At 36.3% G+C, this 27978-nt stretch overlaps 1 protein-coding gene across 2 annotated transcripts; it reads left to right on the top strand.

Moving 5' to 3' along the window:
* Positions 1–5290: 5290 nt before the first annotated feature.
* Positions 5291–13525, top strand: LOC104453749. 2 transcript variants are annotated; one of them, XM_010068375.2, is made up of 7 exons: positions 5291–5489; positions 5583–5658; positions 5886–5932; positions 6112–6275; positions 6740–6947; positions 9150–9322; positions 13272–13525. In XM_010068375.2, exons 1-6 carry the CDS (start codon positions 5484–5486, stop codon positions 9315–9317), a joined length of 669 nt encoding a protein of 222 aa, XP_010066677.2. In that variant the 5' UTR covers positions 5291–5483; the 3' UTR covers positions 9318–9322; positions 13272–13525. The 2 variants fall into 2 exon arrangements, with proteins under 2 accessions (XP_010066677.2, XP_010066674.2); XM_010068372.2 differs by having other exon boundaries at positions 5886–5941.
* Positions 13526–27978: the final 14453 nt, after the last annotated feature.

The following is a 27978-nucleotide window of genomic DNA, read 5'->3' as shown; positions in this document are numbered from 1 at the left end:
CTCATAATTGAATCAAAACAACATTGCATAGAGTAAGAATTTTTTTTGAAAATGTCAGTGAAATCCTTATTTATCCTTATTTTGGATTGACAAAAGTTAATATCATCTATGAACTATTTACCAAAAAATATCAAGGTATCTCAATATGCATAATTTTTTAGTGTTTTCCTAAATATTTTTCTAACGTCTTACATGCCCTATATAAAATTATTTCATCAATATAATAAGAAAGAAAGATACATTCTTTGATATATAAAATAAAGAGAGTTGAAATATATTTTAGACTAAGGAAATTAATAAAAAGTTCAAGAGAGTGACCTTTTGAGATAAGAGGGATGACAAATAGATAAGTTTTTATAAAATCAACAGTCAAAGAGAGACTTTTCAGTTTTATATTTTATAAAAAAATGTCATCTTTTTTACTATTAGTGAGACAATTTTATACGGAGCATGTAAAACCTTATACAAATATATCAGAATACACTTTTCTTCAATCTGCTAAAAAAAATGCAAAATTGCTCAATTATGGTAACTATCCTAAAAAGAAAAAGAAAAAATAGAGAAAAAAAAGGACGAGTGGGGCCATCGCTTTAAACTACAATTGAAAGATTGGGCGTTTGTCTTTTTAGTGTAAATGAGGTGGATTTGGTAATTTAGAGGGTGGAAATAGCATAGCCCTCAATTTAATAATATGGAGATATCTAGGAATCCACTGTCTTGTTTAATGCTTATTAAATTACTTTTCAACTTGCAAACGCGGTTTAAGGATTAGTTCCAGCAATAGTGATATTAGCCGACATCTCAAAACTAGTTGTCACCCCATTAATAGTATGAGATGTAAGGATTGACATATATAAGAACTTTTAATAGGATTGATAATCATATAAAGTAGCAAATATTTTAGCCATTTGCATCAATCTCAAGCTTTCATCTTGTTTATGTTCTCCTTTAGAACCGCAAACTTTGTTCAATTAAAGTCCTTGAGCAAAATGCTTTGAGAGAGCAAATCCAAGTAACCTTTTTCACTTATATACCCTAAAAAGTGCAAATATGAGAGATGCTAAAATTTAGGATAAGATAAAATTTACACTATCCTACGTTTGGTGTCTATTTAAAATAGGATAAAATCATATATAAGAGGGGATATAAGTAGGATAAAATTATCTTATGAGGAAGGTTGGATAAATGTGGATAAGATTTCTAATATTCATAATAGGAAAGTTATTTTTTTTAATAACAAACTTCTTAAATTAACAAATTTAAAATTATATTTCAATATAAATAATATTTGAATACTAATATAAGAAATTCAATATAACAAGAAATAACATTTTTTTTTTAAATTTAATCTATTTTTTTGTTTATATATTCTAATTTAATTATATTTAAATATAAATTCGAATTTAATTCTATTTCATATTCGAATTTAACTCTATTTTATTACATATTTACGTGTTTTAGTATTTTAAGTATTTACTATAGTTTACTACTCAATAGAATTTTATTAGAGACTCGATGGAAGGGAAAGAAAGAAAGAAATAATAAATTAATTAAAAAGAGAATAAAAAAGAAAAAAAAAGTAGACGAGAGTGTCATGAGAGATTTTTACTATCTTCACTTGTAAATTTTTGATTTAATATGATGTGAATATATTCGACTTTATGACTGTAATCATTAAACAATTAATAAGATATAACAAAATTCTTAGATTTCTTATCATATCCTATTTGATCCTATTTTGGTTAGAATTCCGAATGACCACACATAGCCTACAAAGGATAGCTTTGCAGCTTTGCTTAAGGCAAGCTTCCCAGTTTATTAATAATTTTAAAAAAAGAAGAATTTATATATAATTGGTTTTGCCTCATTTTCTCCCATCTTTTTCTTGATTTACTAGAAACAATAATTAAGCATGTAACTTAGCAGACCCTTTTTTGAAAGATCTAGACCTGCTGTCATATGATTTTTGTGAAAATTTCAATATAAGTATGTGATTTTCACTTGTTTTATATTTACTAAGCATACTACGAAAATTCCACTTAAAAAGGGGAAATTTCTCTACAAGTCAACCTAACTAAGTATGGTGACCAGCTATATTCGGTTAGTTGCATTGATTTTGGTAATAATTCAAGCTAATTTAGAAAGCATCTATGGCCATTGAACAAAGCACTTTCGGCCCCAATCTGGCAAACTCGGTCGGAGTTCCATCTTGGCAGTCAAACTCTGGTCTTAAAAGTGAAGAAAAGCAGCAAGTAAATTCCAAATATGTAAAGATAATTAAATTCGGATGGGCTACTTATGTTTAGCACATATTTCCTTTTTCTTCAGATTACATTGCGAGGTGTCATCGCCAATGCACACGACGTAAGCTTAATTTTTTTTTTTTAATGTATTGATGATATAATTGACAATGTGATGAGATAATAATAACTATTTTTGCCGTTTGTTTCTTCAGTCATTGGAAAAATCACACATCGTTGCACAGCAGTAGTCGACTCCGTTTCCAAGCCAAGTTTAACCTTAAAACATAGAGTTATCGGCTGGCAGGCGAAAGCATTATCTTCTTCTTCTTCAAAACATAGAGTTATTCTTCTTCTTCTTCTTCTTCTTCTTCTTCTTCTTCTTCTTCTTCTTCTTCTTCTGCGACCCTCTCCAGGTATTTTGCCTCACACAATCCTTTGCGCTTATGTGCTCGATGGGAAATCCATCAGGCCCAAAACCGTGATGGAAATCCTTTAGGCTATATTTGGTTGATGTTGAAGCTCGCGCGTTGGTCTTCGATGGCAGAGCTCGACAGTATGATAAAGATGGCTGTGGATGAGCATCGTCGCTCGATGTGCTCTCGCTCCTTCTCCTGCATCAATCTCTTTGCACAATGTGACTTCACTCAGCGACAGCAAAAAGTGCATTCTTCTCCTCCATCGATCTCTCTCCACCAAATCCTTTTCCTTGTGTTTCGTTTCCTTATTTTTAATTCTTATCCTATTCACGTATATCCCATCCTCTAAGGCTGCATTTGGTAATTGGTATACAATTTAGGTTAGGTTAAATTTTAGTTTATCCTGCGTTTGATACCTACTTAAAACAAAATAAAATCGGATATAAAAGAGATGTAGATATGATAAAATTATCCTATGAAAGAAGTGAGATAAAGGCTGATGTGAATTTTAACATCAATAATAGGAAAGTTATTTTCCTTGAATGATAATATTCTTTAATTAACAAAATAAAAATTATATTTTGATATAAATAATATTTGAATTTTAATATGAAAATTCAAAATAACAAAATTGTTATTTTAATTCAATCTTATTTGTATTTATATATATGAATTTAATTCTATTTTATAAAATAAATTCAATATATAAATATAAAATATATATAAATTTATTACATATTTTAGTGTTTTAGGTATATTAGTACAATTTACTATTTAATAAAATTTTGCTAGAGAATGATTGAAGGGGAAGAAAGAAATAAAAAAGAAATTAATTTAAAAAGAGAGGAAAATAAAATAAAATGTAAATAAAAATAAAGTTGATAAGAGTGTCGCAAGAGATTTTTATCATTTCCATTTGTAATTTTTTTTTTTCATTTATATTAATATGTTATTTATACCAAATAATATACATGATATGATGTGAATATATTCAACTTTATTACTATAATCACCAAACAATTGATAAGATATAGCAAAATTCATGAATTTCATATCCTGTCATATTTTGTTCTATCTTGGTAAGAAATCTAGATGACCAAATACAGCATAAGTGAGAACTTTTTTTGTATTTATTTGGGTCATATTTGGGTTACATCCGATTTTTACATTACCCCAAATGTTGATTCGTATATATTGGGTGTTTGGCAATGGCTTTTGAATGCCCATTTGCGAAATGCAAGAATTTTAAATGTCGAAAGCCGAATGCCGGGGAGGATCAGCTTTGAGCATTGGGCATTCCGGAGATGCGATTTCACTGTTCACCGGATTACTGTTCATCGTCTCCTCCGCCATTCGCCTTCTTCTTCGCCGTTCATCTTCTTCTTGCGGTGGGTGGCGCTCAGCCGCGAGTGGCCAGATTTGGTCGATGGGGCCGGGGGCCGTGTGGGAAGCCTCGTCGAGGTCGCACAACCTCGCCTGAGGTCGCGCGGACCTCAGCTAGTGTTGCTTGGTCTCTCGCGGGCCAGGCGACCAGGCGAGGCCAGATCTGACCGTTCGACGGCTAAATCACCGCCAGATCTGGCCTCCGCGACCTCTGGTGACCATATTTGGCCTCCGCGACCTCCGCGCGGCCGTCGGTTGTCCGGCGGTGGCCGGCCGCCGGAATTTGATTACGAGACTTAAAAAAAAATAATAATAACAAAACTAATTATAAATGTGAATTTTGCCAAATGATGTTTTTGCTAAGTTGTATTTCAATGCTATAATTTACCAAATGGTCTAACATTTCCGAAAGCTTCTTTACCTCAAAGGTATTTACATTCTCCCAATGGCATTTCCCCAAAATCGAACCAAACGGGCCCATAAATTATCTTGTCCCATGTGGGCGATGGGCAAGGCACCTCCTTGCTTGGTCGACAAGCTCGGGATCTCCCAACCTATTAGCTTGTGTAGGAAAAAGATGACCAAGATTTGGGGAAAGGGCCGCTTGAACCCAACGGATTGCACCAATTCGACGGGCTATGGCCCCACAATAGATCCCTTGGATAGCAATGATCCGATGGGATTGAAATCCCCATGATCCTCTCTATATAGGTAATAATCACATTCTCACATAAAACACTACTCGGATCATGTACCCGGCGTAATCACCCGCACCGAGCTAGCCAGTTCGATCGCCATAAGGGTGGTGCCCCACGAGGATCAATACACGGATTTCCTAGCCAGCTCCTTGTTGCAACGAGCTTATCACAACCTCTATTTCTTTCTTTTGTTCTTTCCATCCCTAGTGAACTCATTCCAATTCGATGTGGTCGTTAGGTTGGCCTCCGTCCTTTTGCAAATGATGATGTCTGCATCGCAAATGGCGGCGATGGCGGTGGCGGTGGCAGTAGGGGTTGGTCTATTCTCTCCCCCCCCTCTCCCTTCAATAGTTCTACATCCACTTACGTTATATTTTTGCAAAGTCTTGACTATTTTTCTAACTTCCAAATTGTGTTGTCAGCAAGTGTTGCTAACGGTAAAAGTACTCGATTGCACAAACCACGAAATTCAGAGGACTGGATTGAATCCATTGAAGACTCGAGGGGACCCAATTGAAAAATCTATTCAAAAGGGCCTCTTTCGCCTTCGGCCCCCTCCTCCCCCACTTCGTAGCCTCCGTTGGAGTCCCAGCGTTTTCTCCCTCCCTTCCTCTTTCTCTCTCCTCTCTTCCTTCGGTGCCAATTTCGAGCAGCGCTGCCCGGATCCAAAGTTCGCTCCTTTGCGCCTCCCTGCGCCGACCGAGAGGAAGCTTTTTGCCGGGTTTTGGCCAAAATCGGGCTACATGGCGGTGCGGCTGAGTTTCCGTCGCGTTTTCTTCTTTTCTCGTTTTCTTTTTTCCGTTGCGATTTGAGTGATGATGGTGGTGATGACGATGTGGCAGGACGAGTTGGTGGAGGAAGAGTTCGAGCCCTTGTTCGATTACCGCCGCGTGCAGCCCAAGTTCGTTTACGTCGATGGTGGGTTGGTGGAGTTAGCTGACGTCGTTTGGAATTCGAGTGTTGAAGCTCGTTGATTGTTTACTGTTTGTTTGGTTTTTTTTTTCTTTTTTAATTTGTTATTCGATGTCGGCGATTGCTTGGGATTTTGACGCGGGTTGATTTGGGAAAAGGGGAAGTTTTTGCTCAGTTACTGTATTGTGGAATCGCTTTGAATGGAGTTTTCTGAGGTTGGTCTGCTTTTGTAGATGATGATTCTGACGAGGAGCCGATTATCATCTCGAAACGGCAGAAGGTATCCGGAGTAAGGTTTTTGTTAGCGAACCTTGCAAAAAGTTAGTGTGGTGGAGAATTGTTTTTGATTGCGGAACGGAGTATTTTCAATTAAATTTGGTTGTTCTAGAGTGTTTCTTCTGTGGTTTAGGTATTTGTTGGGATATAGTTGGTCATTTGGTTTGTGTCTTCTGGGATTAGGATGGGAAGGGAGGGAATGATGGCATTCCTCAAGTGATTATCTGTGACGACAAGAAAGAAGGAAAGGAGGAGGAAGAAGAAGATGATTGGCTGCCCCCACCACCCAAATTTGACGCCAATGCAGGGAGTAAGCCCCCCGAAGATCCTGCACTCAAGGAATTGAGGTAGTGCTTGGTCAATGTTTATGTGCCTACACATGTGTATGTTATGCTTCATCCAGAATCTATTTTACTAATCTTCTAGGGTTAACCACTTGTGTTGCATTTAATACAGGCTGTATGTACTATATTACTTGTAAGATTTACATATGCAATCACGTATGATGTTGAATTTTTATGATCATTATTGGGATACTGAATTTTTTCTATGTATTTGTACTTCCCCTATTGATTTCGATAATGATTATGTCCCCTAGTTAGTATGCGTGCTGGTATTTGAGGCACCTCAATTACTGTCTGATTTGCTACATACGTATTGCAAGCTGCAGTTTAATTGGATATATTGTTTTGTATTTGTCAATTTTAGTCTTGAGTTCAGAAATTTCAAGTATCTGCCCAACTTCTTCCTTTGTCCAGTTTGATCTTCTCTTAACCTGTTTGAGCTAACTGGACGAGGTTTCTGGCCTTAGGTTGTTGAAGCAGGAGCTTCAAACCTGTGCACAATCTGCCAGAGATTGGTTACAATCCGTGGAGGATTCTGCTCAGAGAAAGGTTTCTAGTCCATCTCAATCTTTGAAGGATGCTCCTGCTGAATTACCAAAGCCTCAATATGAGAGAGCTAAGATAGTGATATCGATACAGGACAAGGATGGGCCCAAGCAATTTCGTGTTTTTCTGGTATGGTTGCATTCAGAATGTCTAGACAATAAGCATATTTGCACACTTTGCTGGCTGAGACGACATGTGGAATACTCTTCTTTTCTTTTTTGTCATGTTTAATGATAAGACAGTCCTGATCTACATCTCACTATCTCCTTTTCTTCTGTCTGTTATGTAAGCATACAATTGAAGGGTTAGACTAGGATAGTGGTGGTGACAAAATCAGCTAGGTCAATAATGAAGCCATGGGACATCTATATACCCATCTACTTTTTGGTTTTCAGTTTTTTCTTGACTTTTAGATTTGTAATCATTTGAATTCTCAAAATTTTTTCCAAATATCACTCAGTATATGAGTTTGCTTCTTTTTCTTCTGTGAATTCTTTATGCGCGATATTCTGCTTGTGAAATGTCTGGACTCTGGAATGTTTAACTAGTCATGTTTATTCATTGTGGAGACTATGCTCATTGAGGTTGTCTGAGAGTTGGAACCATGCTCGAACGATGTTGAGTTGTAAATAACAAGAGAAGTCAATTCTACTCAGGAATATTTCCGCCATTGATGAGCGAATTGCGATTTGTTTCATTCATTCCATTTAGCCATTTATCTATTCTTCTCAGTGAATTACTTCATAAAAAATTGGTCAAGAGTTCTAACCAGAATCTAACATTGCATACCAAATGGCACATGGGAGTATTTTTGGTTTTTGACTGCCCGGTGTGGTCTGATAGTTCAGTGAATGAAGCAAATCAGTTTTAGTAGTCAATGTGATAGAAGATGTCGATTTAAGCAACCTTTAATGTAATCCACTATATTGAGCACCATATTTTTAGGTAACTATGACTGCTATTATGATGGGGCAAATATCTTCGTGTTTAATCTCCAAGTAAGTATAAAAAAAATGACTTAACCAGAGTGGCCGAATGATGGTGACAAATGTAGGCTGTCACAAGAGAATTTAGTCTCTTGTCTGATTTCAGTATTGCTGTTGCATGTCGTCCATATTTATGATTTTATGTACGGATAAATGGAATTTTTGTTTAAGTAGAATTCGTTTAATTTTCTGCTAGTTTTCTTCTTGGTTTGTAGGGAAAACTGTTGGGCCTTTCCTCATCTGGGTTTAGTAGGTACCTGCCAGTCTGGTGTTATAAGATCATTTGTTTATAATTGGCCCCTTTTGGTCAAACATTTGATTTGAGTTGATTTTTGAGTTAAATGGCTGATTCTCAATGAGTATAATCCTTGTAATTCCCTACTGTTGCTTGGCTGCTTTAAATTAGTGAATATTGCGATCTTAGAAGCACATTTTGAAACTATATAGTAGTTCATCAATCACATCAGGCCATCCTCAGGCATGTTGCGACAAGTCTAAGTCATGTGTAATTATACTAATGGCATGCTGAACAATTCTCAGGGAATGAGGTCTATAACATACCTGCACACACATTCAAGGAATATCCTTTTGATAAGCCAAACTTAGTTCTTGCTTTGACATGACTTAACATCTCTGATTCTTTTGCTGTAATCTCCCAGGGTCATCTATAGGCTGGTTTGTTGGCTCTTTCTTTTCTTTAATTTTTATATGTTTGAAATATTCAAGGTAGATTCATTATCTAAGTCAAATGGACTGGATTTTGTCCAGGCACATTTATGAATAAATGTATAAGGTAGAATATCTCTGATTGGGTAGATTTGGGTGCAGCAGGCCTTGTTGATATGCAATCGGAGAGTCAACTGCCTACAGTTAAATGGCATGTACCTGTCGTATAATTATGAATTGTTGCCACTACCTCCCTAATGATTTTCCTTCTGGATGGTTGTTTAGTCTCTGTACCTGTACGATAATTATAAAAAGTGCTTTCTTCCGCAACTGCCATCCTCATAAAGTAAAATAAGTACTTTCTCCACTCTGCTGCTGATAGCTACTCAGCAGCAGAGCCTTTGAACCTTTCTTGAAATGATTCCATATGGACCTGATAAATGATGATGAGTACGTCTTTCAGAAGGCTATCTTCTGATTCTCCTAACAAGCCAAGCAGACCTGATCCAATTTCAGTGCTCTAGCAATCAAATTCATTCCGCTTAAACACTTACACATTGTCTATTACTTATATGCATCACACTGTGGTTGACATTTTGTTCCTTAACGCTTGTAATTTCTTTCCTTTTTTCCTTGAAGTTCATGATCATTGAACTTAACTTCCTTCATGTTGCTATAGGATGACAGTTTTGAGCGGCTGTTCAAGTTATATGCAGATAGAGTCAAGCTTAACCAAGAAAATTTAGTATTTACATTTGATGGGGATAAGGTCAGTCCATCAGCAACCCCTGAAAGTTTGGGAATGGAGGATGAGGACATCATTGAAGTGCATGCTAAGTCAAGGTGATTGAGGTAAGAGTCTGCTTTGGTAACTTATCTTTTTTCAGTTAATGCATATCCACTTCAAGTGAAAATCGACATGCTGAGTAAGTGAGCAGGAGGTCCACCTTTTCATTCTGTCTATCCAATTTTGCAAATGATTGTGTCTGGTAGCATTTGAAGGAAAATATTAATTGAATACATGGAAAAAAAAATGTGGTGCACATGATAGATTTACGATGCTGAGGGAGTTAATGTTGGAGCTAATAGAGGGCATGAATTGTGAAGCTTTTGCAAAGGCACTGTCGGTTGTTCTTTAGATTGATGAAACAGAATCGATCATAAAATATTGCATCAAATTGATCAGACATTGTCTTTTTCACTCTCATCACTTACCTCAAAAGTTGCTTTTAATGTTGGAATACAATGGGTCACATTTGTCATAAAAAAGTTTTCTAGACATCACCTATGCCTGAATAAGCTACTTTACCATTTCTCCATTTTTTGGCTGGAAAGTGGCATTCATATTTTCTGGTTGTGGATCGTGGGATTTGGCTTAACTGTGCCTGAAGGCTGGAAGGAGAAAATCAAGTATCTCTTCAAACCAAAAACTGTGAGTTAGAAAAATAGGACATGGCCTTGTTGTTTGCACCATTGTCACGTGGCCATTCCAGTCTCTTTATCACGAACTGGAAGTTAAGAACTGAAAGAGAGCATGATTGTTAAGATCCTGAACCTGTACGATCTGTGATCCCACTTGTTTGTGATACTTGGTGAGATCCAGATCGTTGTGGAATATCTAGATCACTGGATCACGATGCTAACAACCAGGCTGCTAAGTCAATACAGACTGAATTTTCTGCTTGAGGACTTGATGACCTTCGATCCAATGTCTAACTGCAAATATAATGTATGTCTGAACTTGAACGATAGAAGGAGTCTGACCATGTGTGGCTGCATTCCTGTCTCTTTATAGGAAATAAGAACAAACTAGCTTGAGTAGTATGGATAAAAAACTGGCTCTCTTAGGATGCATTTGGTAGTGATTCTATTCCCGTGAACAATTTTTATCATAAATATATATATATATATATATTTTTAAATTCTGTTTTCAAGAATAATTTTTGAGCGAAAGAATGCGCTTGGTAACTGTACAAAATTTATATTCTCGGAATAGAAATATGTTTGATGGGATTCTTAAATTTTTTTTTTCTTTTAATTTTTTAAATATTTTTATTATATTTTTCTTCCTTTTCTTTTTTTCTTCTTCTTCCTCCTCCTTTGTGGCTGGTCACCGGAGCCTCACTAGGCAGGTGAGGGGTGGCAAGTTCACCGGAGGCTTGCCTGGCCACCACAAGGCTCGACCTCCCCTAGGTGGCGCGAGGCCCAGCCTTGTGCCGGCCAGCGAGCTCGTCTCACCAGATCTGGGCAAGCTCGAGCTCACCCAGCCAAAGCGAGTTTGAGCCTCGCTTAGCCACAACAAGGCTCGGGCTGACAAACCTTGCCGTGGCTCGGCGTCACCAGGGACCAACAATGCTTTGGTAAGGTCATTGGCCAGCCATGGCCAAGGCCGACGATATTTGGTAAGGAAGAAGAAGAAAAGGAAAGAGAAGAAGAGAAACGAAAAAATTAGACTTGATTTTAGGAATTGTTCTTGGGAGCAAGAAGCAACTTCTTTCTGTTTCTTGATTTTATTCTAAATCTATTCCCGGGAACAAAAAGATGGATATTTGTTCCCAGGAATAAAAAATTTGCCAAATGGATTTCTTTATTTTATTTTTTCGATTCCCAGGAATAAAAGAACAGAATTAGTTGTGTCCGGAGTATTACCAAACAGGCCCTTAGCATTCCGCTGCATCCACTGGTACTCCATGACACAACATCCAACAAATCTTTCAACAAAGCAAAGTAATATTACCCTTCCCCACAACTGAGATTAGAGATGAGCTCTCAACTTGTTGCTCTGCTTACACAGGAGACATAAGGATGAATGTTCTCTGGTAGTTCTCAATTTGTAATGAAATAACATTGATTACATAGTACTTTATGTACATGCCTTTGGTGAAATGTGATTTGAAAACCATCTTAGCTATATAATTTTAATTTTATCATTGGATTAACATTGTAATTACATCGTATGGTAATTGTTCTTGCTTTCATTTCTTTTATTTTTGAGAAGGTGCAACATATCCCATTTCAAAATACAGTGTCGATGCTTTCATGAACAATTTCTGAAATTTGTCTCAAAAAGAGTTTTGCCGGACATTTTTCAGGAATAGAGAACAGAAAAATAATTTTCTGTCTTTATTTGGGCCAAGCCAAATCTTTTTCACTCTTTTCTAATTCTGGGTTTTTTTAGCAGTAATGACGGTCAGTGTATGGGTTTCTGATGATCTTGGGAGAGTAAATAATTATATACCATAATATGTGTGCAAGTCTAGTGCATTATTACCCTATGGGGATATCTATTATTTATCAATCACGGGGCGAGGTTTACTATGTATATGTACCCCACATTGAACTTTTACTGCCCTAGGCCATGTACAGCTAAGAGCATCAGATTTTCTCCAGTCGTAGTAAATGTTGTAAATGTAACACCTAGAGAAAATCTAATGCCCTTAGCCATATATGGTCGGTGGCATTCTTTTCTGTTTCACGATGATAATGCTACTGTTCTTGGCGCTTAAAAGTCCAAGAATCTAGTGGGCAACTTGAGCCTGAGTGAGAGATTGTTGCAGACCCTTTAGAGGACCTCATGGCATGATCTAGGCGGTGTTTGCTTTTGCCTGTGGTTAGCTCAAGTTGTTAACATGGTACCAAGTCATGTTGACCCAGGTTATTGTGTATGTCTAGGCATTATATGCTTTTGATCTCTTGATTAGGCTGCAATTAATCTTGCTTTTGTGTATGTCTTGGGTTTCTGATGATCTCGTCTGATGATTTCGGGACAGTAAATAATTATATACCATAATATGTGTGCAAGTCTAGTGCATTATTACCCTATGAGGATATCTATTATTTATCAACCACAGGGGCCTTTGACTATGTATATGTACCCACATTGAACTTTATTGCCCTAGGCCATGTACAGCTAAGAGCATCAGATTTTCTCCAGTCGTAGTAAATGCTATAAACGTAACACCTAGAGAAAATTTAATGCCCTTAGTCATATATGGCTGGTGGCATTTTTTTCTGTTTCACGATGATAATGCTACTGTTCTTGGTGCTTAAAAGTCCAAGAATCTAGTGGGCAACTTGAGCCTGAGTGAGAGATTGTTGCAGACCCTTTAGAGGATCTCATGGCATGATCTAAGCGGTGTTTGCTTTTGCCTGTGATTAACTCAGTCATGTTGACCCAGGCTGTTGTGTATGTCTAGGCGTTATATCCTTTTGATCTCTTGATTAGGCTGCACTTAATCTGCAGCGCCTGTTAGTTACTTGAGTTTGACTTGTTAGCTGCTTGACTGGAGGTCCACTCATTTTTTAGGCGAATTAACATCATATCAAATCAAACTTGAGTTTTTAGTATACTTGAATTGAGCGGCTTTTAACCCTAATCTAGTAGTTAACATAATTGCAAACGAAACCTTTTATCTTTAATTATTTTTGTACTTTGATAACTCAAACTTAAGCTTTATTTAAGTGTGTAGTATCGAGTCTTGGAGCTGAGTTGAATCGAGCTTGAGCATATTAAATAACTTTAGTCGATCATATTTAGTTTGAAACATCAAGGTTATTCGAACTTTAGTTCAGTACCAAGTCTTGGTCAAGCTTTGAGCTGTCATGTTGTACGTTCAAGTAATTAAACTATATCTGCTTGACTCAGGCGACCCTAGTTCCGCGCACTTTTTTTTTTTTTTTACTTTTGTTTGGACGTAGTTGTTGTCCAGCGATTGAGTGGTATTGTCTCGAGGCAGCATCTCTTGAGGATCCTCTGAATCTTGTTCCAGTACCTAGTTCTCATCACGTGCTCTAAATGCAGGTTTTTGCTTCAGGTCGGGGCTTAATTCAACTTCTTGTTGCCTTCCATGGAGCTGCACCGTGACCACCGTCGATCCCTCTCGCCAGCTTCTCTGTAAAACTGATGAGCCTATATACTCTGTTTGCCTTGCAAATGTACAGTTTGTACCCGATTTTTGTAGACTGGGAACTCGTTCTGCTAGGAAAGCCCAGCACCACAACACCCCCCCGCGTGCTAGTTAATCGGTCTGATCGCCAATTTTTGGGGAAAAGAAAGTAGCTGATTACTCTCACAAAGCTGATTTTTAACTCACTTAAAAAAAGAGAGGGACTAATAAGAAACAATAAGAAATCGGTGCTGATTGCGGTCTTACCCGCTATTGTAGAGTAATCAAAAGCTGTTGGGGGCTAGTTTGTTGCGCATGCGTCGGTCCTCCATAGGGTACACCAAAGTAGTTCTGCATATTAATCTTTAAGGGACTGGGACAGCTCCGGTAATTGCTCGGAAACTCATCCCTCTCCATCAACTTTCTTGGCTTTTGAAGGTTCGGACAAACGTGTACGTGACTTAGGTGAACGGTAGTGGATGGCTTCGTTTGTCTATTCAGTCAGTGGCCCATCTATGCCATGATGGTGCTCGGCATCTTTTTCAGGCTTTAACTTTAGTGGGGGAGTCGTTCGTCAGACGCAACGGTCCAGCCCGGGGGACACGCCTTCCCTTTTATCGCATGGCTGTAACTTTCGCTTTGAATAATGGGGTTCTCGGTCTTTGATAAGGACGACTCGGTGTTTCCGAGAAGCATCCACCATCCGCCATTCAAAACTAGGCGAGAAAAGTTGTTTGGCGGATGTGAAATGGCATCCGATGTCTGCTTTCTTTATAAAAACCCACTAGCATCTGTCCTGAAGTCCACACGGCGATGAGAGATAGAGAGAGAGATAGAGAAGTGGGGGAAAGAAAGATGCAGAGCGGGGGAGTGCATGGAATGGAAGGGTAGGAAAAACGGGGACTGAGTGATAGGGGCGTTCGCTCTCTTTCCTATTCCTCCCATTCCATACACTCCTTTGCCTCCTTCCTTTCCCTTCCCTTCTCCTGATTCGACCGGCCGTGGCCGAAAACACAAGGATAAACAAGACAGACAGATACCCCCCCACAAACACAGATCCGAGCGAGAGAGATAGGGAGAGAGATGAAGAGGGGGAAAGGGAGAGAGGGTCTCAGGAAGTTGTGGGCATGGGTCGTTTGGTGAGAGGAATCGCTCTCGGTGGTCATGCACGGATGTGTTATGGAGAGTGAGATTTCTTGCCAATACCACCCATGCCAATGATTTCCTGCTTTTCCTCCCTTTCCCTTATTTTCCCCAGAGCTTTTGACAATGGAAAGAGGTTTGTTCGTTTCTCTCTTAGATCTATGCTCTCTGTCTGTCTGCACATGTTCAAGTAGCTTGATGTGTATAGATAGCGTAGATCTTTCCTTTTTTGTAGCTGCTTTGCTTGGCTTCTTGCTTTTTCATTTCAGTTATAGACCTGGATCATAGACGAGGCATTATCGCACTTTGTAAATCGACCTCCCTGGAGAGATATGTATGGGCGAGAAGTTGTGTGAACTCTGCTTGTGGTGAGCTCAAAGTCTCAAGTCCTCAAGGCATTTGAATCGGAACGCTTAGATCATCTGTAGTTTTACAGACAATCTACGGATGACCTAACCATTCAGATGTGTTGGGTTTACATGAGGGAGAGAGATCCTTGCATGGACCCCGATCCACATGGATCGGATCTATTACCGTCGTTGATCATGTAAAATTGCATGATCAACGGCTGTGATGGACTCGGTCCAGTGGATCCGAGTTTAGGCAAGTTTTTCTCACGAGCCGATTCATTAATGTATATCTTTGAAAATAAGGTGTTGGTGCTACTGAGGTATATTTGTTGGACACTTGTTGTAATGAACAATTATGCCATGCATTGTCGTAACCGAAAATGCTTTTCTTTCACGGAAAACTTAAGATTTGCAAAATATTTTTCGAAAAATAAATGCTCATAACATTTATAAGTATAACCAGATGGAAAAATATTTTCGTCGATAAAAGGTTAATGTAACAAAGAACCGTTCATGAAATTGTAGCAGTACTGTTCATCACTCTAGCAGTTACTGCTTACCAATGTTGCAGAAATTTGACACCCGTGATTGACAAACTTCTGCTATTTACTACAATGCTACACTACTTCTACAGTAGTGAACAGTTATTGCTACAGTACTGTGTTATAATAATGAACAATATTGTTATAATGCCGTGAACAACATTTTATTACGTTAGCTTTTTGTACATCATCCGACAACTAAGATTGTTCAAGCCGATTTTCCAGTGAAAACATTTTCTGAGATGACTAATTTTTCTAAGCAGCATTTTTCAGAAAGTATTTTCAAAATCTTTAATTTTTCATGAAATGAATGCATCCTAAATGAAATAAAAATAAAAATTGTTACACGGTTCAATTGTTTCATGACTTGCGATAATCAATCGTCAAAAAAATGTTGTGAGAAAACATAATTGTATGATACTCTACTGTCCTATCGATAATGTCTAAATATCAAAAGTATAAAAAGCATATGTTTCAATTCCCCTAATAGTCCCAACGCTTAAATTCTTAAGTACGGAAATAAGAATAGAAAGCTATTTGATAATAGATGAAAATCATATAATTGATTTCTTCTATTTTATCAAATATGAATGGAGAACGCAATCGAAAAAGTTTGATAATCAAACACATCCTACTCGGGATGGGCCCATGTGCTTGGGCCATATGCCCATGTGCTGGCCCGAGCATGCCATCCTTATTTACGTGGTACGTCAAAGCACTAATATTAATTAATAAAATAATGAGTCTTGTTAGTGAGTGCCCCATTAATACTTGTTAACCAAACCCGATAAACAAATGTCATCATTTTCAATACATCGACGGTACATGACTAGGAAAAAATGGTGCTTTGGAAATGACACCGTTTATTTGTTGGATGCTTAACAAGTGCTTTTGGGGCACTCATTACCAAAATTCATGAAATAAATTGGCAAAATTTTACATCTGGGCCTACGCACACCTTTTTGTCTTGATAGCAACAGTGCCATTTGTGCAAGCCGTAGATGTCTTTATCCCGTCTCGTGGATCATAGTGAAGAACTTCTTGACACTATTTGCAAGCTCTTAAATTGCCCATATCCGAAATTTCTTTCATCTCCATGAATTTCCATATGTCGATGCCTCTTTTTAAAGATCCATCACCCAACTTGAGTGCATTGTCATTCAAACCGGCCATACATAGGGCTCGTTGCGAGTGTGTAAGGTTGAGGACTGCAAGAGCCTTGTCGAGCTGTAGATATAGTTTTAAGAGATTGGTGTAAACGCCCTGTTTGATGTCCTCTATACACACACCATGACCTAACCCGTATTTTAATTATCTTTTAATGAAAAAAGTGGTATTACGATGAACTACGGCTACAATAGGATTTTAAGTAAATATATACAGGTATTTGAAATAATATTATAGTCGTCTATCGACATCGATCCAACATTGATATGACATTGATTAAGATTAACTAATACTAATCGCCATTAGTACTAAACTAATCATCCCTAAACATAATTAATGTCCTAATCCACGATTAGGAAATTAACTCACAGATTTTCGTCGACGGTGTCGAAAACGTGATGCTCGCAGCTCGAACAGAGGCTCGACTGTGACATCCTGAAATTTAACCTCGTCTAAAATATATGAAATTGTTGTTTCGTCGACACGCCTATGGTCATTTACTCTGAGTTAATTACTCATGAGTTAACTAATATTAGATGAAAGCCGTTAAGGGATAAAAAAACGCAACAGACTAGAGAATTTGATTGGAAATCGACCGCTCGATCATAATAATCGACAAAGGTCAATACAACACCGTTATAATTGAATTGCGATAAGATATAAGACCATTCGATGGAATCACGTAGTCGAATTCGGCATGATTGCGATATTTGCGTCGAACAGTAATAACCCGATTTTCTATCGATATTATACTTGGGACACGTGATTGAAATCTCGCGATTTTTACAGCAACCGAGAGTTGTCTACGATTTGAAGATGCACAAACGTGGATCGAAAATTGTCGACCATGGGTCAAACGCGCTAAAATCTCTAAAAGTTACTCGATAGGTTAGGTCGTACTAAAATTGCGTTTGGTCGATTTTAATCACGAAAGTGAATTAGGTTTCAGGAATCGGACGTTCGAGAGTGTCATGATTCATTTATAGGACAAAAGAAATTATGGAAATTCGGATGGGCTGAACAAGGGCGATTTTTAACTTCCAAATTGGCTTTGTTTGTGGAAATTGGAACTAAATTCTCGTTGGATGGTCATTTGGCTTTAGGGCTGAAGACTTTTGGGGCATTTTAAATGAGTCATTTAAAATGCCCCAAAAGTCTTCAGCCCTAAAGCCCAAAATGACCATCCAACGAGAATTTAGTTCCAATTTCCACAAACAAATATATGAAATGGTTGTTTCGTCAACGCGCTTATGGTTATTTACTCGGAAATAGTCATTTACGAGTTAACCGATCTATTATGTGAGGTAGTTAAGGGTTATAAACGCGATATACTAGAGAATTCAATCAGAAATTGACCACTCGACCATAATAATCGACAATGGTCAAATACCACACTGTTATAAATTGATTAGCGAACAGATATAAGTTGATTTGATGGAAGTACGTAGTCGAATTGCGGATGGTTCCGCACGATTGCGATATTCACATCGAATGATAGTAAACCGATTTTCTATTGATATTATATTTAGAATACGTAATTGAACCATTGCGATTACATGACAACCGAGAATCGCCTACGATTCGAAGACGCATAAAGATGGGTTGAAAATTATCGACCAATGGTCAAACGTGCTAAAACTCCTAAAAGCTATTCGATAGATTAGGTCATGCTAAAATCGCGTTCGATCGATTTTAACCACGAAATTTAATTTAGTTTCGGGAATCGAACATTCGAATGCGTCACGATTTATTTATTGGATGTCATCTCATTTTTCGTCAAAATTTTCGACAAGTCCGAAATTTTGCGGAAAAATGATTTTCGGATAAAAAGAAAAAGGAAATGAAATTCGGATGGGGAAGAAAATTGGAGTTTTTCTACCCAAAAGGCTTTAATATTGGGAAATTAGAGTTAAATTTTGATTGGGTAACCAAGAATGAGCATGGAAGACTTTGAGGCTTGTGTGATGATGGAAAATGAGTGGGAGAGAGAGAGAAAGGAAGGAAAATAAGCCAACAAATTACAAACTCTTAGGAAATATCTCAAATTTTCCATCATCACACAAGCCTCAAAGTCTTCTATGCTCATCCTTAGTCACCCAATCAAAATTTAACTCTACTTTCCTAAGATTAAAGCCTTTTGGGGTAGAAAAACTCCAATTTTCTTCCCCATCCAAATTTCATTTCCTTTTTCTTTTTGTCCAAAAATCATTTTTCTGCAAAATTTCGAACTCATCAAAAATTTCGACGAAAAATGAGACGACATCCAATAAATAAATCGTGACACGTTCATGGGTGTTTAATTCAATTCGTTTCCACGCGCGTATAATCGAAAGATAAAAAGAATGGGTTGGCGATACGTCCTGGGGTGTCGCACTTTTAATCGACTGTTGAGGGATGTTTGCGTACTCGGGGTTCGAGGCATGACACGTGAAGGAAGGGAGAAGAAAGATAGAGAGAAGAAAAATAAAGAAAAACAAAAGGGATTTCTAAGATATTATCCCCAAAACTCATCATAACATTCATCTCACTTGCCCCTAAAGCCCTCTAAGCCTAGTATTATGTCTCTAAATATCTTCTTAATTCTAATTTCTTAAAAGTAATCCTTTTTGGTAGCAAAATTCCAATTTTACGCTCTCCAACTTCATTTCATCGACGAGCAAGTGGTTATTTTACTCTGAACTGATTAGTCATCATAATATCAATAGAAAATGGGTTTATTGTTGTTCAACGCGAATATCGTAATCATGCGGAATCACCCGCGAATTGATTATGTACTTCCATCGAATCGGCTTATATCCGTTCGCTGATTGATTTATAATAGTGTAGTATTAACCATTGTCGATCCTTATGGTCGAACAGTTGATTTCTAATCGAATTCTCTAGTCTTTCGCGTTTATAACCCTTTATGGCATCATCAAATAGATTAGTAACTCATGAATAATCAATTCAGAGTAAAATAACCACTTGCGCATCGATGAAATGAAGTTGGAGAGCGTAAAATTGGAATTTTCTACCAAAAGGGATTATTTTTAAGAAATTAGAATTAAGAAGATATTTGGGGACATAATACTAGGCTTAGAGGGCTTTAGGGGCAAGTGAGATGAATGTTATGATGAGTTTTTGGGATAATGTCTTAGAAATCCCTTTTGTTTTTCTTTATTTTTTCTTCTCTCTTTCTTCTCCCTTCCTTGACGTCTCCTCCCTTTGCAAACGGTGGTGGTGATGGCAAAGCAATGGCGGCAAGGGGCGGTGATGGTGGTGTGGCCAAAGGTGGTGGTGGTGATGGTGGCATATCTAATTGCAACAAAAACATAATAACTGTATATTTTTATTAAGGGATGAGTGCATTGAAAATTTTTAAATATGTCTTTAAAATGTAATTGACTCCTAAAATTAAAAAAAAATGCAATGAAGTCTTGAAATTTGTTAAATTGGTGCAATCGAGCCCTTTCATTAACTTCGTCTAATTTTGTTATTGACATGATTATTTTTATTATTTTTTCTCTCCTACGTGATGCTAATGTGTAATTGAGTTAAGGTGTCCATATTATTTTATAACTTTTGTTAATAATTTTAGTGGTTTCAAAATAATTATATGATTTATCAACATTCAAAATGAATACTAATTTTCTTATTTATTTACTGCAATGTAAACCATTTACTCAAGATAACTTAATATCTTCATCTTTTCAACCAAATCATATCTTTTGTCACCATTTTAACTTGAATAAATGTCTTAATTCTCACATTGTTATTGCCCACATGCTCTTATTTGAAGACATTGAAATTAGGTCTTGGTGCTCTCATGCATAATGTTTAATTATTTTAACTCTATTAACTTTATATCTACTATTAACTCTTGTTAATTGATATAATTATTTTTAATTTAAGCTAATAAATGTGATTTTAAACTAATCTTCAGTCAAGAATAAAGAGGGAAGACAAGAGATAAAAGTAATTTTATATCACTCACTAATTATGCCCCATAACGTCATGTGCAACACATGTTTTTTCCGATCATTACTCACTAATTATTGTGAGCATGCTTAAGCATATTAAAGCATTCACAATACTCTATAAACATACATGTTCATCCTCTTTAAATTAACAAGTCTTATTCTTTAGAAGACAACAAAACTAATTTGATTAAAAAAAGATGAAGTGAAGTCCAGAAACATACCTTGTAAGAAACTAGATTAAGAGTATAAATTTGAACTTGCATATGTTGAGAAGATGGAGTGCACGTTCACAATAGGAGGGGAAAAGATAATTTTATCTCTCGTCTTCCCTCTTTATTCTATATTGAAGAGTAATTTGAGGTCACATTTATTAGTTTGGGTTAAAAATAAATATTTGAGGTCACATTAATTTGAGGTCACATTTATTAACTAGAGTTAATAGTAGATATAAAGTTACTAGGGTTAAAATAATCACATGTCATGTATGGGATCATCAAGAGTTATGCTCAATATCTTCAATGTTGGCAATAATAAGGTGAGTATTAAGATATTTGTTAAGCTAAAATGATGATTTGGCAATAATAAGATGATAATTAAGATATTTAAGCTAAAATGATGATAAACAGTACAGTTTGTTTGAAAAGATGGAGATATTAGGTTATTTTGAGCAAATGCTTTATATTGTAGTAAATTAACAGGGAAATTGATAATAATTTTTTTTTTGTTCAAATGGTATTCATTTGAAACAACACTAAATTAAAAAATTATTTTGAAATTACTAGATTTATTAACAAAAGGTACAAAACAATAGGACGCCTTAACTTTGTAAAATTTTAATGTATGAAAATTATTCGATACATAATACTAACTAATTTAATTTCTTCGATAACTCTCATTAACTTAATATCATAAATATCACCAATTATGAAGAATATTTTAGAGGTCACAGTGACTCTTGCTTAGAATTGAGCGAGGGCCTATAGGCCCTAGCCTCTCATCAGTGGAGAGAGAGAGTTTTAAGGATTCATAGAAAACCACTTAATAGTGTTTCTAAGGAAGGTGCATTCTAACCCTTAACATTTACATGCATTGCCTTGTATAGACATAATTTAACACATTAGAATGTTACAGACCTTGCTTGGCCAACAAAGGCCAATTATTTGTATCTATTGAGTTTTGCACTAACAGAGTGACATTTTTACTTCTTATTCTATTTTTTCCACTTCTGCTACAATATGTTACAGTGCTACAGTGCTATGAACAGAGCCAAACAATACATGAATGAGGCAAAAGGATGGATATGGCTCGGACAGTTTGGACGATGACGAACCAATTCGCATGTATGACTTGTGAAGAAATCTAAAGTATCAAGAAAGTGAAGAAGAGGAGAGTAGTCAAAGGCAACCTAAAAGAAAGTCTGACAAGCCACATGAAGAAGAAGAAAATTTGCTCAAAGTCATGTAGCAAAAGTACTGTTTAAGTACTGTTCATGCATTGTTTACAACAACTCATGCATTGTTTGGCACTGTTCATAGCATTGTGGCATTGTAACATACTGTAGCAGAAGCGGAAAAAGTGAGATAAAAAGTAGAAAGGTCTCGACAGATGCAAATAACTAGCCTTTGTTGGCCAAACGAGGTCCGTAACATTCTAGTGTGTTGTTTTACGATATATAAAGCAAAGCATACAAAGGTCAAGGAGAAAGATGCACCCTTTCTAGAAATAATAGTGTGATTTTTCATGAATCATTAAAACTCTCTCTTTTCTTCATTTTTGCCTAGTATGATTATTTAAAATTAGGAATGTGCAGATCAATTTTAATAGTATGCTCTGCACTTGCCACAATGTGGAACACATGCATTAAAATCCTGCTTCTTTAAAATTTTCTGTGATATGAGTCAAAAAAATGAAGAGGAATTTGGTGGCTAACAGGCAGTTCATTTTCTAAGGTCACAAAAGGGTCGTACCTGTGGGATAGCATACTTGTTATAAATTTTGTTTTCATTCTCCTTGACCCATATCGCAGGCTAATAGGTGTGAAATTCTAAAGGAGGGCTAAGAGAAATTATGGTATTTATAGTGGTAAGTGGGGAAATTTCAGAAGATTTTGTCATGGTAAGGAAGTTCTTCCCTTCTATGACGGAAATTCAACCCAAAACTAGAAATGTATTGAAAATTGTCATGGCTTTATTACCAAAAAAATTGGCCTATGACACCAACCAGAGAAAACAAAAACAGACCATTCTCGGCCTCAAAATAAGGAATGCCTGTTAGTCATCAAATTCCTTTTCATTTTTTGGTTTGTATTATAAAAAAAAAACTGTGATAGCAAAATTCTGATGCACGGGTTCCATATTGTGATAAGTGCACAACTTTCTACTAGGATTGATCTAAACATATTTTAAAGAATTATATGAGGCATAATGGAAGATAGAAGAGGGCTTTAATGATTCATAGTAAACCACACAATATTATTTCTAGGGAGGGTGCATTCTGCCCCTTAACATTATAAATATTGCCTTATATGGGCATAAGACAAACACTACTCACCTGATTATTAGTGAAAATTCTAGGGATCACCAATAAGTTTTACGGACTTTTTATGGCCAACAATGACCAATAGTTTATACAAGTTGACCCTTACACTCATAGGCTAAGACTTTTACTTCTAACAAACCCTTATTCCACATTTTTTGCTTTTGCTACAGTACCTTACAATATTGCTATAGTGTCAAACAGTACATGAATAATGTTTTGCTGCATTATTTAAGCCAAATTTTCTACATCTTCACATGGCTTGTTTGACTTCTTCACATGTTGCATTTGACTCATTCATATGCCATATTTATGAATTGGTTCTTTAGTGTCATTGTTCGAGCTATTTGAGCCGCCTCCATCTTTCGGTCTTTTGTATTCCTTGATTAGTCTTTCAACCTCTAAGGCTTCAAGATGGTCATATTCTGTAGACTCTAGAAGCCGATGAGAACTTGATGGGATGTCAGTGAAAGTGGTTTTCTCAAGATCATCTCAAGCTCCTCGAAGGACTCAGGCAACGTTATGAAGATAATCTTCAAAAAGCACTTTCAATAGTCCCACTGACATCCCATGAAGTGTTGAAGCCTTAGAATCGAAAGACTAATTGGGGAATATAGAAGACAGAAAGATGGAGGTGACTCAAACAGTTCGAACGTTGATGCTAAAGAAATAATTTACAAATATGACATGTGAATGAGTGAGATGAGCCATGTGAAGATGTAGAAAATTTGGCTTAAATACTATAGCAAAACATTGTTCATGTACTATTTGGCACTTTTCAAACACTGTTTGGTATTGTAGCGGTGGTATACCGTATTGTAGCAGAAGTGAAAAATGTGGAATAAAGGTATCGGGAATAAAAGTCTTAGCTTGTTAGTTTAAGGACTAGCTTGTGTGAATTATTGACCATTGTTGGCCATAAGGAGTTTGTAGAACTTATTGGTGATCTCTAGAACTATCACCAATAATAAGGTATGTGGTCTTTGTCTTATGCCTATAAAAGGCAGTGCTTGTAATATTAAGGGGCAAAATGTACCCTCTCTAAAAATAATATTGTGTGATTTACTATGGATCTTTAAATTTTTCTCCCATCTTCCTTTCTACTTGGTATGATTCTTTATAACTAGAGATATTCGTATTAATCTCGGTAGTATGCTTTGCACTTGCCACCATGTGGAACCTATGCATCAAAATTCTGCCACCCTAAAATTTTCTATGATACAAACCAAAAACAGAAGAGGAGTTTGGTGACTAACAAGCAATCCCTATTCTGAGGCCGGAGAAGGGTCGTGCGTGTGGGATAGCATACTTGCCACAAGTTCTGTTTTCGTTTTCTTTGGTTAGTGTCATAGGCCAATTTTTCTAGTATCACTTGGCGACCCTCACCAACCATTGGCCGGCCATCCCCACCATCATTTGCCCTTTTCGATGATGGTGGGGCGACAATGGCGAGCGCCTATAGGCCCTTGCCATTTTGCTATATCTTGTCCACTATTTAATGATTGTAATAATAAAATTGAATATATTCACATCATATTATATTTTTATCATGTTATATTTTTGGTATAAATACCTATATGAATTACAAATTTTACAAATGAAGATATTTCATCTCTTTTTTTATTTAATTTCTTTTTTTTTTATTTCTTTCTACCCCCTCCATCATATTCTAACAAATTTTTATTAAATAGAAAATTATACTAATATACCTAAAATACTAAAACACCTAAAATATGTAATAAACATATATTTATATATTAAATTCATATTATAAGATATAATTAAATTCGAATATATAAAATAAGGTTAAATTAAAAAATAATTTTTTATTTTTTGTTATTTTGAATTTCTTATATTAGAATTCAAATATTATTTATATTGAAATATAATTTTAATTTTTTAATTTAAGAAATTTGTTATTTGAGAAAAAAAACTTTCCTATTATGAATATTAGAAATCCTATATGCCTTTATCTTACCACCCCTATGAGATAATTTTATTCGATTTATATCTCATTTATATCCAACTTTAGTCTATCTTAAATTGGCATCAAACATAGGATAAGACATATTTTATCCTATCTTGAATTTTATCTTGATCGCCAAACACAGCCTTCATATTTTAGCCATGTCAGCATTTTCCATTAGTCGAATTAGGCGTAGTTAACAAAAGGACTCAATTACACAAATTTGACAAGTTTTATAATTCAATTGCACTTTTTGTAATTTTTAGAATTTAATTACATTTTTGTGACTAATTTTAAAACTTCCAATGCTCACATTCATTTTATTATAACATGTAGTTTATTATTGACGAACCCTACCCGACAAGGGCCCAAGAGAGATGGGACATGGGCCTAAGACAGGTTGGCACGAGTCCGACACAGCTCGCTACAGTATAGTCTAATGGCAATCCCTATAACCTATTTTATGTTTAAGCTCCTAGTTCTATCTTTAGCCTTTTCGGGGAGACTTGTCAATACCAAGGTATGAGATTTTTACTTGGCCGATGACGAGCCTAATCAAAGTAGAAAATCACCTTCTAACAAACCAAAAATGGAATCAATTAATGACTACTTTCAAGCACTTACCAAGATTGCTTTATATGGAATGATATGATTTTTCTAGACATTAAGTATCCCTATAATGAGAAAAATAGGGCACTTTGGTTCGAAACTTCTTTTTATTGGATTGTTTAACGAAGCGTAAAGTCTATTACAAGTAATATAAAAGCATCTTTTGTAGTACCTCTTAACGAGCTAAAGAGCATCGCTTAATTTTCAACGGCATTCATTATAACATTTTTGAATTAACTCCCTCCCTCGAGATACTATTACTTTTTTAGATTTTCCAATTCCAACAAACCTTAACAGTTTTAGGTTCAAGAGTTGCTTGACTAGACCTTATAAATAACACTCACCATTTCCCAAACTAAAAGCAGCCTACCTTTCCATCAAATTTTCATCATTTGTAAGTGTTCAGACAATTCCTTTCATTTGAGGATCTTGCTCTGAATACATATCATCATATAATCAAAACCCTTGCACAATATTCAACCTACCACCCTACTTGGGGTCTATAACCTCAGGTACCACAATCACCCCCAAACATCAAAACCAAACGGACCATCAAACCCTCTTAATGGTGCAACTATCTTGCCATTAATATAACTATACCAAGCGACAAATCGATAAGGGGTAAACTGTGATAACCTTAGGTCGACTCATCGTAGAGCTGCACTTAATATACACCACTACAAATTCGTGATATGGTTATATAAATGGGAAGTTGGCGAATTAGGAAGGTTTGATGGGCCACTTCATTTTGATGATGGGGTGATGACGGTGCCTGAAGTCATAGTGAATAGGCTTGTAGTTTGTATATAACTGAACCTACTCCGGAGACCAATTTGATGTATTATGTTATATTTGCAACTTTTGTGTAGCAATGACATGTTATTGTAACACTAACTTGTTGATATTATGTGGGATGATTTACAATTATATTATAAGTTATATTATTATGTTTCTGCATATTTTTAAATATAAAATAAGTGTGTGTATATATATATTTGGGCGTCCCCTTCACTCTACTTCCACTAACAAATGACAAATGATTAAGAACGAGAGACAGATGTGAGAAGAGTAGCTCTAGAGAGAAAAATGGCCATAGCAAGAGTCTACACTATTCTAGCTTAGTATACATTTTATGACCATTTAGGCGCTCGGGAGTGAAGGGAAGGGAAGGGAAAATGTGTTTGGAAAGTTGATTTCTTTTTTTCTTTTTTTGAAATGACTCCAGATATTTCATAATTTCTCAATTTTTTCACACCCATTTTCATTTTTCCTCCCATCTCAAACATCAACCTGTTTTCTAAATCTTCTTTAAATTACTCCAAGACAATTTCATGAATTGGTAGTAAATTCTGACCGAAAAGTTAAGAGTCTTGTCGAGTTCATCTACGAGTATCAAATATATTACTGAAAAAGCAAGGTGGGTTTCACTTTTTGGACTTGTTAAAATTATTACTCTTTCTTCTTAGTAGTAAAATGAAGATGAGAAAGAATGGAGGGAAGTCTATTAAAAGAGTGACAAAAATTCTTCCAATATTAAGAGTTATTTCGACACTATTTATACAAGCATAACAGTAATGGATGAAACGAACATCATAGTGGCGAAAATTGGCAAATCTTTTCGACCATGAAATCTTACCGCAAGTCGGATTGCACAAAGGTGGAGATGAGTGAATTCATTGTCATCATTCAAAAGATATCTGGAGAGCAACAAACTGTTCTTGCTTGGTTGTTGGAAGAAGATGCTGATCAAAATGAGTAGACTCTACATCTTCTTTGACCTTTTTGGGACTTCATCGGATAAGTTGTTTTATGGACTTTTTACGGGAAAATGAAGCTGGTTTAGCCAAAGCAGAGTGAAAATTTGCAAGTGGAAGGAAGATGTTTGATATTTTTTTTCTTCTTCGTTTAAATAGGATCCCTCATAGAGGTAATATATGTGGGAAGAATTGGACTTTCCGAAGGGAGTTGTGGGGATCTAAAGAGATAGGGGCAGATATAGTGTGCTTATTTGGGATGCATCGGTCATTATGAATGTATTCCTCCAGGGGCTGATGTATTATCATGGCACATGATTACGGCATTTGTCAGATAATGAAGTTGCTGGCTCTGATGCCATGAGAGGTCGAAGGTAATAAGACACAAAAGCATGCTATCCCACAGCATCGGCCTTACTCTTGGCCATTTAAACAGAGTGCCTGTCAATCTCCAAATGCCATTAATGTATATTTTATGCCTTAAGGCTTTCAAGCCTCAGGAAACTTTGCGATCAATAGGACCCGATACAAAGTGACAAATGGAGAAAACACTTACGACATAAACTCAATAATAGAGAGCATCGGACGGATGTTTTA

The sequence above is a fragment of the Eucalyptus grandis genome, chromosome 6, assembly GCF_016545825.1.
Source record: "Eucalyptus grandis isolate ANBG69807.140 chromosome 6, ASM1654582v1, whole genome shotgun sequence".
Lineage (NCBI taxonomy): Eukaryota > Viridiplantae > Streptophyta > Magnoliopsida > Myrtales > Myrtaceae > Eucalyptus > Eucalyptus grandis.
Note: the sequence above shows the minus strand (reverse complement) of the source record. Positions and strands in the feature narration are given on the sequence as shown.